General features: G+C 37.5%; 4 protein-coding genes across 4 annotated transcripts; 3 read left to right on the top strand and 1 right to left on the bottom strand.

Annotated features, from left to right (window-relative positions):
• Window positions 1-803: 803 nt before the first annotated feature.
• Window positions 804-3,831, bottom strand: LOC18025354 (BTB/POZ domain-containing protein At3g19850). Its single transcript, XM_006406387.2, has 3 exons — window positions 3,682-3,831; window positions 2,417-3,592; window positions 804-1,421 (listed from the first exon to the last, which is right to left on the bottom strand). Exons 1-3 carry the CDS (start codon window positions 3,742-3,744, stop codon window positions 975-977), a joined length of 1,686 nt encoding a protein of 561 aa, XP_006406450.1. The 5' UTR covers window positions 3,745-3,831; the 3' UTR covers window positions 804-974.
• A 2,346-nt stretch (window positions 3,832-6,177) lies between these two features.
• Window positions 6,178-8,022, top strand: LOC18025353 (cytosolic Fe-S cluster assembly factor NBP35). The gene is made up of 3 exons (XM_006406386.2): window positions 6,178-6,306; window positions 6,441-6,542; window positions 6,916-8,022. Exons 1-3 carry the CDS (start codon window positions 6,270-6,272, stop codon window positions 7,830-7,832), a joined length of 1,056 nt encoding a protein of 351 aa, XP_006406449.1. The 5' UTR covers window positions 6,178-6,269; the 3' UTR covers window positions 7,833-8,022.
• Window positions 8,023-8,666: 644 nt separating this feature from the next.
• On the top strand, window positions 8,667-11,043 carry LOC18025352 (transcription factor bHLH121). The gene is made up of 5 exons (XM_006406385.2): window positions 8,667-8,826; window positions 9,535-9,643; window positions 9,719-9,846; window positions 10,074-10,535; window positions 10,615-11,043. The coding sequence occupies exons 2-5, from the start codon at window positions 9,547-9,549 to the stop codon at window positions 10,777-10,779; spliced, it is 852 nt and encodes a 283-aa protein (XP_006406448.1). The 5' UTR covers window positions 8,667-8,826; window positions 9,535-9,546; the 3' UTR covers window positions 10,780-11,043.
• A 244-nt stretch (window positions 11,044-11,287) lies between these two features.
• LOC18025351 (AP-5 complex subunit beta-1) lies at window positions 11,288-15,207 on the top strand. Its single transcript, XM_006406383.2, has 3 exons — window positions 11,288-12,830; window positions 12,978-13,417; window positions 13,497-15,207. The coding sequence occupies exons 1-3, from the start codon at window positions 11,400-11,402 to the stop codon at window positions 14,983-14,985; spliced, it is 3,360 nt and encodes a 1,119-aa protein (XP_006406446.1). The 5' UTR covers window positions 11,288-11,399; the 3' UTR covers window positions 14,986-15,207.
• The last annotated feature ends 190 nt before the right edge of the window (window positions 15,208-15,397 follow it).

Below are 15,397 nucleotides of genomic sequence, written 5' to 3'. Positions count from 1 at the left end.
TCTGAAAGTTATTGGGGTATCAATCCAAAACATTATTAATCACTTTTACTACAGCTCGGTCTATCTGGTGAAACGTTTATTTTCGTGACAACAGAAAACTAAGATTCTGTAAAGTACATTTTAGTTAGATGCCCAAAAGTGGGCATGTTAGGATATGACAGTTTGAGTCTATGTTTGTGGTTTAATCTCAATATTCATAAGCGACTCTCATTTTCAAGAATATCAAAGCTCGGTGGGCATGTGACGTATATAGCCAAGAAAATATCTCTCCCGTGATTTGATTTTGAATTGTTTTATAAATAATGCTCAATATATGATTTTGAAAGGACAACTTGATGATTTAATAGTTTGTTTCATTAGCTTTTTTTATTTGTTTTTATAAATAGCCAGAAAATATAAAATTAATGCTTAGACTAATATTCGAAATGTGTACCTGCTATGTGAATTTCCCAGTGATTACAGATGAGTATACAGGTAAACTGATCATTTTTCTTGATTCATTGGCAATTCCCTCAAATTTGATAGTAATTATAAAAAAGTAAACTTGCTATACATCATACAAATAAATTTGTTAAAATATGAACACTATTAGTTAAGTATTAGTAGCTCGAAAAATAATGAGTGTTGTTTAAGCACTTAATTCGAAACTAGATGACATTTTGTTCCTAATAATTAGTTAATTTTGGGTGAAGATGACCAAAATTCTACGGCGTGTAGACAAAGTTTTTTTTTTTCTTTTTAAAGGATTGGCGTGTAGATAAAGGATAGCCCTTAATAACTCAAAACCTTTACTTCTATAATTTATTTCCATCCAAAAGGACAATCATATGCATTCTGAAAACTACAATCTATTTTGCATGAAAAGCTTGTAACACACATGAGACGTGCATGTATGTGATGATTATATAATGATCTGGATCTATATAAAGAGAAAACAAAAAAAAAAACATAATGACGTAATTAACTATTATTAACTAACAAAGCCTTGGAAAATTAGAACTCGATTGATTATGTCCATGTCTCACCAATCTTGAGACTACTTCACTCTTCTTTTCCGTGCAAACTTTTTCAGAATGATCCGTCTCTTTATTCCAATGCTTCCTCTCTAAATTCATCCTTAGATCGTCGTCAAACCCATCAACTAATTTCTCTGATATCTCAAATCCTTTCAGACGCACCAATATTGGTTTTTCTTCTAAGTACTTGCGCGAATTCCTGTTCTTGTTTAGTTTTATCTTGTCTTCTCTTGAGTGTGGTAGAATTTCGTTGGATAATTGTTGTGACTTGAGTGCTTGAACTGCAATATTTGGAGGGATCTTGGGATTTTTTGCAAGTTGTTTACATGTCTCCAATGTTAGTTTCTTGTAGTTTAGACATCGACATAGTTTTGTTCTATCGTCAGATGCTAGATTCGGATGAGACTGCAACAAAAATTAGTATCATGACAAATTAATTAATTTAACCTTTCCTTCATAATGTATTTATTAAGCAAAAATATAACACATTAACAAAAATACTAAGTATTAAAAAGCAAGCAGACGCTGAATTGTCCTATTTTTATTCCCGAAATCACATTTAAATTGAACATAAATACAGCTTTCACGTGAAACTAATCTTGTTCGTATTGTTTAAAACTAATCAAGAATAATTAGTCAAATAATAGACAGACAAGATAGTCAGATTCTGACATGAATGTGCAGTAATTAGAATAATATATTACACAGTACTTTTATAGTACCCCATTTTATCTCATTAGCGTTTGGTTTGTTTACATATATTAAATTATTGTTTTTGTTTCAAAAGAAAATCATTTTTTTTAATATTTGTACAAATTCACATAACATATTGATGTTGCTATCGAACATCTTTTTTATTAAAAAAATTGCATATTGAAAGTGAGTTTTCGTTTGTGTATACAGTTTACACGTTAATGTATAATGTAAAAAATTTCATTGTTTTGTTATTTTAAAATATAGACAAAATATTTTAACTTAGTAAATAAAAATCCAAAGGTAAATGATTGCGGTTTGAAATTCCTATGTTATTCCATTTTAAGACATCATTGACGAATTCCCACAAAGGTCACTACTTATACTTCCACGTGTATCTATGTATGCACATATATGCAAAATCTCAGATTTTTTCGAATCTTTAGATATCATAAATATAAGAAAGACAGCAAGAAAAGTTAAGCTTTTCCATCTCTTGAGAACTGTAAAAAGCCAAACTATATAGAAAGTGGTTTTGCTTCTTGTCATCTTCTATTTCACTCTACTTAGTTTGTTTTTCTTTCCCTCATTTTGTGAAAAGACCTTTTTTTCCGAAATTCCCATGAACATGCATTTATTTGGATAAAAATAGACCCACAAAAAAAAAAACAAGAGAAATCAGAAATGTAATGAAGAAATTAGCTGACCTCAAGATAGATATCAATGGCTCTGAATACTCCATCAAACCAATCTCTAGCTGAATCTGGCAAACTCTCTGCAACTTCAAGAAACTTTGACACTTTAAGATTCTGGTCTGGAGATATCTCTCTCAAATACTTATCAATCAACTTCCCTATACTCTGTATTTTCAAATTCTGATCTTCTTCTGCGTTGCAATTTCTCACGAACACTTTGAGTAATCTTATCACCAAATCCACATCGTAAAACCCTTTTTCTCTTTTGCCTCCTGCAGGTATCAGAAGATCATCAAGTGTTGCTTGATCCAGCGTTTCTCCTATAACTCTCTCTAAGCCAATTCTTGATTCTTTGCTGATGCTATATCCCGATAAAACCCTAAGAACCCAGAAGATTTTCCTGCAAGAAAACGTGGTTTTCCCAGCGAAAATCACTCCTTGAACCGCTGTATCAGCTAAACCTGCATACTCGAGCTTGTTGTGTGATTTGTTATGGAGCTTTGTCTTGAGGTAATGGAGAAGAAACCTTGTTATGACTAAGCTATTGTTGTCTTTATCATAACCTCCAAGGCTCTTAATCAACTTTCCGATAACCTGTGGTCCAAGAATTGACATATCGTCGAACCACCACTCATTGCTTGTCTTACAAGAAAACGATTTTGGAGTTGACCGTTTCTCTGATTCAGACCTATTCTTTGCCGTCTCCGGCGACATAGAAGAGGCGGAAGCAGAGGAAGACGTCGAGGATGATGCAAATACTTGACTCATGTCCGAATTCTGAGCGATTTTGGCTAAAACTCCGAAAACGAGCTTATCAACAAGACCGTATGAATCTGCGTGTAGGAACACTTGTTCGCAGTTCTTGAGGCAAGAAATGATGTCGTTCCATGACCAATAGAACATTCCTTCAAGAAACTTCTCTGTTTGATGCAAGAGATTCGAGGAACAGAGTTTCTCTGACATCTCAAGGAAGACAGAAGAACAATACAAGATGGAGACATTTGAGACATCGATCGAGATTCCTTCTCCATTACTGTAACAGAACCTAAAAACCAGCTCGAAACCATCTGACCCACCTGGAAAATCTTCGACATGGAGGATGATTCTACTGTTCTTTTGATTCTTCTTCTTCTTGTTGCTCTGTTTTATCATCTTCCTCAAGAACCCTGAGTACTCTGAGATCAAATCCTAAACCAAAAAAAAAAACAGAGAGACAAGGGAAAGTTAGGTTTGAATTAGAGTGGAGATGTGATTTGGTTTATTAGTTAAGTTATTACCTGATTGACGAAGAAAGTGAATTCGTGATTGAGAATGATTTCAAGATCACAGAGGAAAGACATTGCGTGAATTTCTTTTGCATTTGATGGTGAATGAAGCTTAGTGACTCTTGTGAGCTTTCTTGTTCTTCTTCTTTTGTTTCTCTTTTTGTATTGTTCAGAGAGCAATAATAGTTATAACATGGAAACGGCTATTTATATATCTTTTTTTCGGCGTCTCCATTTTTATATCTCATAATACATTACTTTTAAAAAAAAAAGATATAAATCCTTTTCTACCTTCTTCTATATAATTATACAAACGTAGAAGTACACTATATGACGAATCTTATCACTATTTTTGGTTCAAATGGAGTTATTAACTATTATAAAAACATAGAACTTAAGAGAAATTATTAACTGCATTGACCGCAATATGTATTTTGAAATTCATATATATTTTAGTGTGCATCGCACAAACCAATGTGACGAGGCCAGAGAAAATAAAGGTTTTGTAGATAGTAGCTAATCAGTTATAAAATAAATTAAAAATGTTAGGTGATTTAAATATTATATACGTAAGAAAAATTATATCAGTTTAAAAAGAGATGCTTTCCTAACAAATGCATACTATAAAAGTGGAAGATTCATAGACAAAAATTTGTTTGGATTCCAAACTTGTCAGTGTTTTCGGTCCAATTACTGCACTTATTATCTATTAATATGTGAATTAAAGCTTTAATCAGCGATTAGACAAAAATAATTATATACCAGAAAAATGAAAACCAGGTGCTTGCGGTTGCGCCACACTTGCGAAGACTAGGTGCAACATTGATTCCTTTATGCGCTCAGGATGACAAAGAACAAAACAGAGGAAATAATTATAAACAAGTTAAAATAATTGGTTCCCCCAAAAGCTAGGTGGATAAATTAGTAAGAAACTATTTTACACTGAGCTGAAAAGAACAAAAAAAACAAACAAACAAACAATGGCACCACAAAAATAGATTGAAAATTCATTTCATTTGGCATGATCGCTGTCTTAGAGGACGTGTTGGCATTTGCATAAATTTTTGTTTCCTAGTTAATCACATTGCATTAATTATATACCACACAGTTCGTAACACAATTTAAAAGATCGATAGTTTCTAACTGTAATATACATTATACTCTTTACTTTTTTTGTTTTCTTTTATATATTTAGGAAGCTCGATTCCATTGGACTAGAATTTTTCTAAAGCTTACGATGTGCCATATAAAATTAAACTTTAAAATTGTGATTTTCGTTTGACTCTAAATATATGTTAGATCTTCTTAGCCCAAAAATGATGCACTTAGTTTCAAATATTCTTTTAAACAAGAAGTCGAGTCTTTGGTCCCAACTCCCAAGTTCCAGACTTCCAGTCTTCACTTGGAAATTTTTCTTTCTTACGTTTTAATAAGTAATACTAAATAATGGTCCCGAACCAAAGGGTAAAAAGGATATTGAAATGCCCAAAACTTCCTTGTTAACAAAAAAGTGTTGATCTTTTACATTTATTTTATACAATAAAAAGCCTCTGAATACTAATAAGTTGAGTTTTTACATTTATTTTGTTTAAAGTCTAGTGAAATCTGAATTGCCAATAGTGAACTATAGGTTAAAACTGATATCAGACATACATGATCCACCGGAGAAAATGATGCTTCATAAACTGACTTCTGACTTGTCCATAACCAAGGACTACGCTACTCAAGTAGTATTATAAAATTTATGTATTTATATGCTCTCCATACATATATATATATATATACATACACACATTGACTCATATATTAGTGTGTCCCCTTTGTTTTTATGTGAATTATAAATATTCCCCCATTCTTGGCATTATATCAGAAAAATTCGTAATACAACTTTTTATTTTCAAGAATTTTTCTTCTTCTTTTATTATAAGATCAGTTGCTTGCAAAGTTGGGAGTTTCACTTTCATTGCATGTGAAGGTGTAGGGTTATGAGTATGACTCGTAAGTTTGTGAATAAAGTCGACTACATGCTTTTGTATCATTATCTAAATCCAGCCATGTATTTGATAACGATATACGAAGCAAATATGAAGAAAAAATATGCACCACTCTCAAGTCTCAATACACATTAGTACATTACCACTCTTAAAACAAAAACAGAAAACATTACCACTCTTTTTTTTTATTAATACAAGTTCAACATCTGAAAGGAAGAGTTTTCAAGATTACGACGATTTTTTGTTTTAGTTATCGTTTTAAAAAAACCAACAAACAAGAAGAGACTAAGAGTGGTAAAACCCATTTCAAGACCTCTTAGCCTAAAAACAAAATGTTCGACAAAAATGTTGATTCTATAATCCCTTTTTAGGACAAAAAATTTGCAATATTTGAATCACTCGATAAGGCCCATGGGAAATAATAGACGAGCCCATAAATAATTTATAATGGGCTTTGTGTAGAATCATTTTTACGAGAGAAATGATTTCTTTCTCTACACGTCGCCGTTTTCTAGACCGACGCCGCCATAAGCGAGTTTAAGATATCAAACGAAGTTCCATTGCGAGATTATTCAGCAATCGATCAAAGCAATCACACAAGTCGTCATGGAGAACGGAGATATTCCAGAGAACGCCAATGAACGTAAGCAAATAATCAATCCAATCCAATTCGATTTGATTTGATTTTTCAGTTTTTCTTCAGCTCGTGAGCTGTTGTTACTCTTCATCTGTGGGTTTAACCTAATTTCTTCTTGTTCCTTGGTTTCTGGTGAATAGATTGCCCAGGTCCTCAATCGGAAACTGCTGGAAAGTCAGATTCTTGCGCAGGTTGCCCAAATCAGGAAGCATGTGCCACTGCCCCTAAGGGACCTGACCCAGGTTTCTCTCTCGACCATGCGATCTTCGATTACACTTTAATTAAGTTTTTGCATGTGTTTTTATTCTACAAAATACGTTTTCTTTGTTGAGATTTTCTGGATTTTTAGATTCTTACAGATTCTCCTGAGCTCGTTTATGATAAGATCGATAAAATGGATTGCGTTTTGTATCTTTGTGACTTGTTATCTCCGATTTACATCATTCATGTTCGATTGCTTCTGAATCTGTTTGTTATTTGGTATTCTATTGATTTTGTATCTAGGCTTTGAGAACAATGACTTGTTTGACTTGTTTGATGCTGATGTCGAAATGAAGCGCCGTGGCTTTTGAGTCTCTAACTCACTTGGTGATATTTGTGCTGTGTTTTCTTCAGACTTGGTTGGCATAGCAGAGAGAATGAGCACTGTCAAGCACAAAATTCTGGTTTTGTCTGGCAAAGGCGGTGTTGGTAAGAGCACTCTCTCAGCTCAGCTCTCGTTTGCCCTCGCCGGAATGGACCATCAAGTAGGTCTGATGGACATTGATATATGCGGTCCAAGCATGCCGAAGATGTTAGGCCTTGAAGGCCACGAGATTCACCAAAGCAACTTCGGATGGTCCCCGGTGTATGTGGAAGACAACCTCGGTGTCATGTCCATAGGTTTCATGCTCCCAAACCCTGATGACGCTGTGGTCTGGAGAGGTCCACGCAAGAACGCTCTCATCAAACAGTTCTTGAAAGACGTAAACTGGGGAGAGATCGATTACCTCGTGGTCGATGCACCACCAGGAACTTCGGATGAGCACATCTCCATCGTACAGTACCTTCAACACACAGGGATCGACGGTGCAATCATTGTGACGACCCCACAGGAAGTGTCCTTGATCGATGTCAGAAAAGAAATTAGCTTTTGCAAGAAAGTTGGAGTCCATGTGCTAGGAGTAGTAGAGAACATGAGCGGTATGGTTCAGGAGTTAAAGGATGTCAAGTTCGTGAGTATGCTGAAAGAGAGTGGCCTCACCGTTAACGTGTCAGAAGAGGTAATCGCTTGCATAAGAGAGCACGCACCAGACCTTGTCGACGTCTTTACTTTCACCGAAGTGTTTGACAGCAACGGAGGTGGTGCACAGAGGATGTGTCGGGAAATGGGAGTACCGTATTTAGGCAGAGTTCCTTTGGATCCACAGCTTTGCAAAGCAGCCGAACAAGGTAAGTCGTGCTTTGAGGATAACAAGTGTTCTGCTAGCGCATCTGCGCTTAAGAGCATCATAGAGAAAGTTGTTGCTGCGATGCCGGTGATGACCGAGTGATGAGGAAGATGAAGAAACTTCCCCACTCAATCCTCTGTTCGGATCTGTGGAAAAGCTGGTTGTGTAAGTTTTAGGCATTGTTTCAGATGTCTTTTGTAAGATTTTTATAATGAGATTGAACCATCAAGTCTTGTCGAGTCTGGTTCGAAAATCAAACGAATAAATTAACTGAAAACGAACTGAAAAATTAGTCTGACTTCTAGTCCTCACCAACAGCCAAAATTGTGATCCATTTGTGAAAAGATCCCTTAACTGAATAATTTAGCTATCTTAAGCGTATTCTCGTAAAGATAAATATTCGTTTCGGGTACGTAATTTGAAGAGGTAAAGATCAGCTCCGCAAAACGCAGATTTATTAATTTACAGAAGCGTAACTTCGATTTCGTTATTTTGGCGGAAAAAAACAAACAACTTTGATTTCGATATTACAATATACGGAAATCGTTCGTGGAGAATCTACTTTTTAAAAACCAGAACAAATCCCAATATTAATCAAACAAATTCGAAATTCTATCAAATTTTAAATTAAGTTCATAAATTCATTTCAGATATCATAACAATGCTAATTTATTTTTAGAACAGTTTCTTACTGTACAATATTTGTCTATTTGTTTCAAAAAAAGGCTAAACCATCGTATTTGTTTATTTAATACAATATTAAATTTTAATTAAAACCAATTATTGAGGGTCTGTTTTGATAAATGCATAAGTTGGAGGGAAAAGTAGAAACAAAATCCAAACTTTGTGTCATCTATAGGAATCAATTCATGTGGAACAAAAAATTAAATGTCATCAAAGAAAGAAATTTAAGAAACGAAAAATGTCATTAAGGATGAAGTAAAAAGATATTAAATAATTGAAAAAAGGGGATAAGAGAAAATGGCATAATGCTTGTGAGCAGAGAGAGCGGGGCTAGAACGAGAATCTTTTCTCGCCGAAGTTTTTCTTGTCTTATCTCATCGAATCTCTCCGTCGCCGTCGATTTTCCCCGCCGGTGAGCTTGTTCAATCTCTGATTTTTGTTCTCTTCAATAGATCGTCTTCAATTGATTGCAACACATCGTCCTCCTTAGGGTTTCGATCATTTTCCAGCTCGGTGCTTCTTTAATCAAAGGAATTATTTCAATTTCGAGGGTGTTGTTGCTTTGAACTAGCTCTAGTTTATGAAAGTGTAGTAAGTTCGTCAGGGGAATCTCTGATTACTAATTTAAGATTCCTTCGTTATATTCTTCAAAAACGTTCTAGTGTAAGTTTTAAGTTTTTGATTTTGGATAGATCTTATTGCTAAATCCAGCTTAGAAAGAATGTGGATTTGTTAGTGATTTCCCCTTTATTTGTTTGTTTCTCGGTTTGAGATGAGCTTCACTAAAAACCTTTTTGCAATCAGTGCGTATTAACAATCTGTAAATCTATGATGCTTAGTTTACAGCAACAAGATATGCTGAAGGAACTCAGAATTAATCAATCATCAGATCTTAGAACCAGCTTGAAGGGCTGAGTTAGGACTCTTATGGTTCAAGAGATTGCTAAGTACGTAGTTTAGCTTGGCTAGAAAGAGAATCATATATGTCTTCTGATTATACCAAGACTCATTTTGTGAGCCAACAATGTGTGGTCATGTGTCTTTGCTCTGCTGCTATGGTGGTTTTAAATTCTCAGAGGTGTCTAAGAGCGGGGCTAAAATTTGGCGTTATGTTTTGTAGTTTTCAGAGGTCATGGACGTTTCTACTAGAAAGTCTCAAAAAGCAGGCCGTGAAAAGTTGAGGAGGGAAAAACTGAATGAGCATTTTGTTGAGCTGGGAAATGTACTCGGTAAAGATTCAAACTTTATGTGGATTTTCTGTGACAATATTCATTTAGATCCTCACAAATCTCTTCTTTTTGTAGATCCAGACAGACCCAAGAATGACAAAGCCACAATTCTGACTGATACTGTTCAATTGTTGAAAGAGCTCACATCAGAAGTCAACAAACTGAAATTTGAGTACACCACATTGACGGATGAGTCCCGCGAGGTTCATATCTATCCTTTACTCGCTGGTGTTATCCAATTGGAGAAGTTAGTATTCCATATATGACGTATAGATTTAGATATGTAGTACTTGTGTTCTGCCTTTTATGATATAGACACTTCACCTAGATCGTAAGATGCAAATCAACAGCCTTGAAACTGCTTATTAGAGGACCTCTTATCAATAGCAAAAAGCTACTGGTGGATGTATAACAATTGTTCTCTCTATAGTTGACACAGGAGAAGAATGACCTAAGAGAAGAGAAGACGTCCCTGAAGTCGGATATAGAGAATCTCAATCTTCAATACCAGCAAAGATTAAGGTCAATGTCTACATGGGGAGCTGCGATGGATCACACGGTCATGATGGCTCCTCCACCATCTTTTCCATACCCAATGCCTATGGCTATGCCTCCCGGTTCAATCCCAATGCATCCATCAATGCCATCTTACACATACTTTGGTAACCAGAACCCTAGCATGATCCCAGCTCCATGTCCTACATACATGCCGTATATGCCTCCTAACACAGTCGTTGAACAACAATCCGTACATATACCACAGAATCCGAGTAACCGTTCTCGGGAACCTAGAACAAAGGTTTCAAGAGAGAGCAGATCCGAGAAAGCAGAGGACTCTAACGACGTTGCAACACAGCTCGAGTTAAAAACCCCTGGATCTACTTCTGATAAGGTGGGAGAGATTGGAAAGAACTTGTGCTGAATTAGAAAAGCTAGGATTTGTAATTTACTAAAAATTCTGTGTATTTTAGGATACATTGCAAAGGCCAGAGAAGACGAAGAGATCAAAGAGAAACAGCAACAATTCCATAGAAGAAAGCTCTCATTCTAGCAAATGTTCATCTTCTCCGAGCGTCAGAGACAACAGTTCTTCCAGTAGCGTAGCTGGTGGCCAAAAACCTGATGATGCGAAATGACCAGAAGTAATCGCAAACAGCAGCGTTTCGATGAGTATATGATGCGAGTTCACAACGCAGTCGCTGTTCAAATTGGCGTTCTGATGCAAAGTTCCTTCTTACTCATTAGTCATTCCTTTGGTGATTTATCCTCAATAGGTCTGGTTAGTGCCAAAAACACAGCTGATTTGTACTCCAATGTCCAAAATTCACTAATTTTAATAATTATATAAATTACATAATCTTGTGTTATCAAATGTCAGAAATGAAATTACTTTTTGATTATTTGTAAATGTAGATTATAAATAGATTGTAGAGAAAAGAGAATTTACAGGCTTAATATATGTTTAAATCGGTATATCCGTATGTACGTAGTAGTTACATAAAGTGTTTTTCTTTGCACATTTATACAAGTTACTCTACTTACAATTCGTAATAATTATTGTAGAAAGAAAAAGAGAGAGACAAACAAATAAATTAAGATATGGAAAATTAATAAAATAACTAGATAATGAGTCAGCTTCTGGAAATGTTCTGTTTCTCGGAGTGATACCGGCGACAAGGGGTTGTCTTATCTTCTTCTCTCAAATGACATCGTATTTAATTTCTCTACAGATTCAAATCCTAGATTCGATCGGAGGATGACGATGACACCGGAGAAGTCTCCGGCGAGACCACTCTCTGTCCAGGATTGGGACGTTCTTATCGAGGATTTCCAGAACGCCGGCTCTCCTCGCGACTGGTTCACCACCGTCTTCTCGATTGATTCTCTGGTGGACTTCGCTCTCTCTTCTCTCCTCAAAAAGGAATTTCCTTCGCCAGTGAAGCTCTCAATCCTCGTCTTTCTCGACGAATTTTCCGAGGTTTTGTTCGAGAAATGCGGTAGCGAGACTTTTGATCGATTCATCGATGCTCTTCGTGCGATCGTGCAATCTCCGACGGATGGATCGTCCGGATTGAAAGAGCAGGCTATGATCTCTTTCACGTCGGTGCTTGTTTCGATTGATTCTTTCTCCCTACGTCACGTTGAATCAGTTGTCGACTTGCTCCTCGCGCTCGTTAATCGTCCCAACCACGGGTTTGACCGACAAGCTCGTGCCATCGCGTGCGAGTGCTTACGCCAGCTCGAGAAAGCTTTTCCTGGTTTGCTCTCCGATGTCGCTGGCCATCTTTGGTCGCTGTGCCAGACGGAGAGAACCCACGCCGTGCAATCTTACCTTCTCTTGTTCACCACTGTTGTTTACAACGTGGTCAATCAGAAGCTCAGGGTTTCACTTCTTAGTACCTCTGTGCCTCTTGTGCCTTTCAATGCTCCCAATTGGATGCGGGATGAGAGTTCACATTCTGGTCAAGGTCAGAGTCAGGGGTTGGGGCCAGATCAGAAGGAACTTAGACGAACACTGGCTTTTCTTTTGGAATCGCCGTATCTATTCACGTCTTGTGCTATGATGGAGTTTATGGGAATGGTGGTGCCACTTGCATCGGCATTGGAGTTACAGGCCTCTATGCTGAAAGTTCAGTTCTTGGGCATGATTTATTCGTTTGATCCTATGCTCTGTCATGTTGTCTTACTTATGTATTCTAAGTTCCCTGATGCGTTCGAAGGACAAGAGAAAGATATCATGAGACGTCTTATGCTCCTCTCCAAGGAGACTCAGATATATCTTGTTTTCCGCTTGCTTGCGCTTCACTGGTTAATGGGTTTGTTGAATAAGCTTATGTTGAGTGGGGAGCTTGAGAAGAGGAAATCGGTACTCGAGATGGGTCGGAAGTTTCATCCTGTTGTTTTTGATCCTCTCGCTTTGAAAGCGTTGAAGCTTGATCTACTGGTACAGTGCTCTGTTAGTTCCAACGCTTTTAGTGGAGGTGATAACAGCAAATCTGCAGCGGGTTTATTGCAGGATTGCTTGGTATCTGTTTCTGATTTCAAATGGTTGCCTCCTTGGAGCTCAGAAACTGCGTTAGCATTCCGTACGCTACACAAGTTTCTGATATGTTCATCTACACATTCCGACTCTGACCCTTCCACTTCTATAAGTCTTATGGAGTCCAGCCTTTTCCAAAACTTGCAGGTCTGTTGCTATCTTCGCTTGCTTAATCGCGCTTTCACTTCTATATAACTTTAATCTATATGATCCAATTTATTTGCTGACCTTCAGGAATATTTTCTGCTCTCAGATACTCTTTCATCTTTTGATTATCTTCTATAATTAATTTAGGGGTTGCTGGTGGACATGACTTTGGAGTTTCAAATCTTGGTCCCTGTTGTTGTGGCTTTTATTGAGCGGTTGATAAACTGTCAAAAGCATCAGTGGTTAGGAGAGCGGTTTCTTCAGACAATCGATGAGAAACTGCTTCCCAAACTTGAGAAAAACAATTTATTAACAGCTTGCTTCCCGCTTTTCCATCGGATTGCCGAGAATGATACAATACCTCCTTATCGTTTGATGGAGTTGCTTACGAAGTTTGTGGTTTCACTTGTTAATAAGCGCGGGTTTGATGTGGGATTGAAACTGTGGGATCAAGGGACTGAAGTTCTTGGCATTTGTCGAACACTGTTGAGTCACCATAAGAGCTCTAGATTGTTTCTTGGACTCTCTCGCCTTCTTTCTCTCATGTGTCTCTATTTCCCTGATCTGGAGGTCCGAGACAATGCTAGGTATGACCATGGCACACACTATCTACATTTTATGAATCAAGATTGCGTTAACTCAACCTCTTAAATCGTTGCATTGCAGGATATATCTGAGGATGCTAGTCTGTATACCAGGACGGAGGATAAAGAACATTTTGAAGCCTGCAGATGCCGTCTCTACATCAACTCATCCATCTACGTTCTTTAATGTCCAAAGTCCTCGTTTTCGTCATGATCCTAACAAATCTTGGAATCTTTCATCCTATATTCATCTTGAACGGGTTACTCCCCTACTCGTGAAACAGTCATGGTCGTTGTTTCTACCATCTGTAGGTGTTGGAAATGATGGATATAGCATTATCGAAAGCAAGATTCAGGTAGACGAAGTTGAGCCGGATAGCAGTCAAGAACTCCAGATTTTGCCAGAATTTCGAAGAATTGAATCAGGGAAGCCCACATTGAGGGTGATGGACGCAAAGATTGCAGAAATCCTTGAAAGGTTAAGAAGATATTTCTCAGTGATTCCTGATTTTAGACATATGCCTGGAATCAAGGTGAGGATAACTTGTGCTTTGAGATTCGATGCTGAAACATATAGCAGCATATGGAGCGGTCAAACTCAGAGTACCGAGTTAGAAAAAGTCGACTCACCTCCTGCGATATTCGCGACCGTGCTCAAATTCTCATCTTCAGCACCTTATGGTTCTATTCCATCGTGCCGCATACCTTTCCTCCTCGGTGAGCCTAATTGGAACAAGAATGCACACAATGAAGAAGGTTCTTTGGACATCGTCTTGTTAGAAAACACACCGAAAGAGGAGGAACAAAATGGCTTGCGAGGAGTACCTGTAACAGTTGAATTGGAACCTAGAGAACCAACACCGGGTTTGGTTGAGGTTTCCATGGAAGCAAACGCAGAGAATGGCCAGATTATTCAGGGAAAACTCGAGAGTGTTCCTGTGGGGATAGAAGACATGTTCCTGAAAGCTCTTGCCCCACCCGATGAGCCTGAAGATACAATACCGGGCTACTACTCAGATCTATTCAATGCTTTGTGGGAAGTGTGCGGTTCTTCATCCAGCACCGCACATGAAACATTTGCATTAAAAGGAGGCAAAACCGCTGCAGCAATCAGCGGGACTCGGTCAGTGAAACTGCTTGAAGTCCCTGCAGAAACTGTTGTAGAGGCCAGCGAGCTTCACTTAGCGCCCTTTGTGGTAGCTATCACTGGAGAACAGTTGGTGAACATTGTAAGAGAAGGAGGAATCATCGAGAACATTGTGTGGCAGGAGGAAGAAGAAGATGAAGGGGATCATGCAAATGCAGGCCGGTCTACTTCCTCCTCGGTGGGATTTAACCGAGGCCCTCTTCGTCTGACATACATTGGATATGGAGATGATCAAGAGGTTCCAATGACGAGGAGCAGAGGGAAATTGGGAAAGATAAAGATGCTGATGTTTCTGCCGCCGAGATATCATCTGCTGTTTGAAATGGAAGTTGGTGAAGGATCGACATTGGTGCATATAAGAACAGATCATTGGCCTTGCTTAGCTTACGTTGACGATTACTTAGAAGCTTTGTTTTTGCAGTAGGAGAGATATTTACTTGTTTCTTACCCTTTTTTGTGCCCACCTATATAAAGTTTACCCGAACGAATATACACAAAAAGCCCGAGGATGTTGAGAAATATTATTTTTTCTTGGGGGGAAGAAGAGAATCAATTCAAGTGGAGAAGAACTTTTCTCGTACCCGTTTTTTTTTTTTTAATATCGTCTATGTTGGATCTTATATATCATAGATTTGTGTTTGTGGGACTTTTACGGTAAATTCAGAGAATACCAGTTGTTTCAAAACGTAGTAGTAATATGATCGGAATGCTACAGAGATCGCTACTTAGTATGCTTTCTATGGTATTTATCCGGTGAAATTGGCCAATTCCGTATCTGAAAACACTTTTGCTCTGTTCATAATTTTCCAAAACAGTGCAAGCACATCATCAACAAG

Source organism: Eutrema salsugineum, unplaced genomic scaffold (assembly GCF_000478725.1).
Source record: "Eutrema salsugineum unplaced genomic scaffold, Eutsalg1_0 scaffold_13, whole genome shotgun sequence".
NCBI lineage: Eukaryota > Viridiplantae > Streptophyta > Magnoliopsida > Brassicales > Brassicaceae > Eutrema > Eutrema salsugineum.
Note: the sequence above shows the minus strand (reverse complement) of the source record. Positions and strands in the feature narration are given on the sequence as shown.

Bases quoted from the DNA above. Each gene is read 5' to 3' on its own strand.
- LOC18025354 (XM_006406387.2), bottom strand. From the start codon at position 3,744: ATGTCTTTCCTCTGTGATCTTGAAATCATTCTCAATCACGAATTCACT. The intron at 3,593-3,681 runs GTAATAACTTAA...TTTTTGGTTTAG, and splicing joins TCACTTTCTTCGTCAATCAG to GATTTGATCTCAGAGTACTC. The intron at 1,422-2,416 runs GTCAGCTAATTT...TTTTTGTTGCAG, and splicing joins CCATTGATATCTATCTTGAG to TCTCATCCGAATCTAGCATC.
- LOC18025353 (XM_006406386.2), top strand. From the start codon at position 6,270: ATGGAGAACGGAGATATTCCAGAGAACGCCAATGAAC. The intron at 6,307-6,440 runs GTAAGCAAATAA...TCTGGTGAATAG, and splicing joins TCCAGAGAACGCCAATGAAC to ATTGCCCAGGTCCTCAATCG. The intron at 6,543-6,915 runs GTTTCTCTCTCG...TGTTTTCTTCAG, and splicing joins CCCTAAGGGACCTGACCCAG to ACTTGGTTGGCATAGCAGAG.
- LOC18025352 (XM_006406385.2), top strand. From the start codon at position 9,547: ATGGACGTTTCTACTAGAAAGTCTCAAAAAGCAGGCCGTGAAAAGTTG. The intron at 9,644-9,718 runs GTAAAGATTCAA...TTCTTTTTGTAG, and splicing joins TGAGCTGGGAAATGTACTCG to ATCCAGACAGACCCAAGAAT. The intron at 9,847-10,073 runs GTTCATATCTAT...TTCTCTCTATAG, and splicing joins TGACGGATGAGTCCCGCGAG to TTGACACAGGAGAAGAATGA.
- LOC18025351 (XM_006406383.2), top strand. From the start codon at position 11,400: ATGACGATGACACCGGAGAAGTCTCCGGCGAGACCACTCTCTGTCCAG. The intron at 12,831-12,977 runs GTCTGTTGCTAT...TAATTAATTTAG, and splicing joins GCCTTTTCCAAAACTTGCAG to GGGTTGCTGGTGGACATGAC. The intron at 13,418-13,496 runs GTATGACCATGG...GTTGCATTGCAG, and splicing joins GAGGTCCGAGACAATGCTAG to GATATATCTGAGGATGCTAG.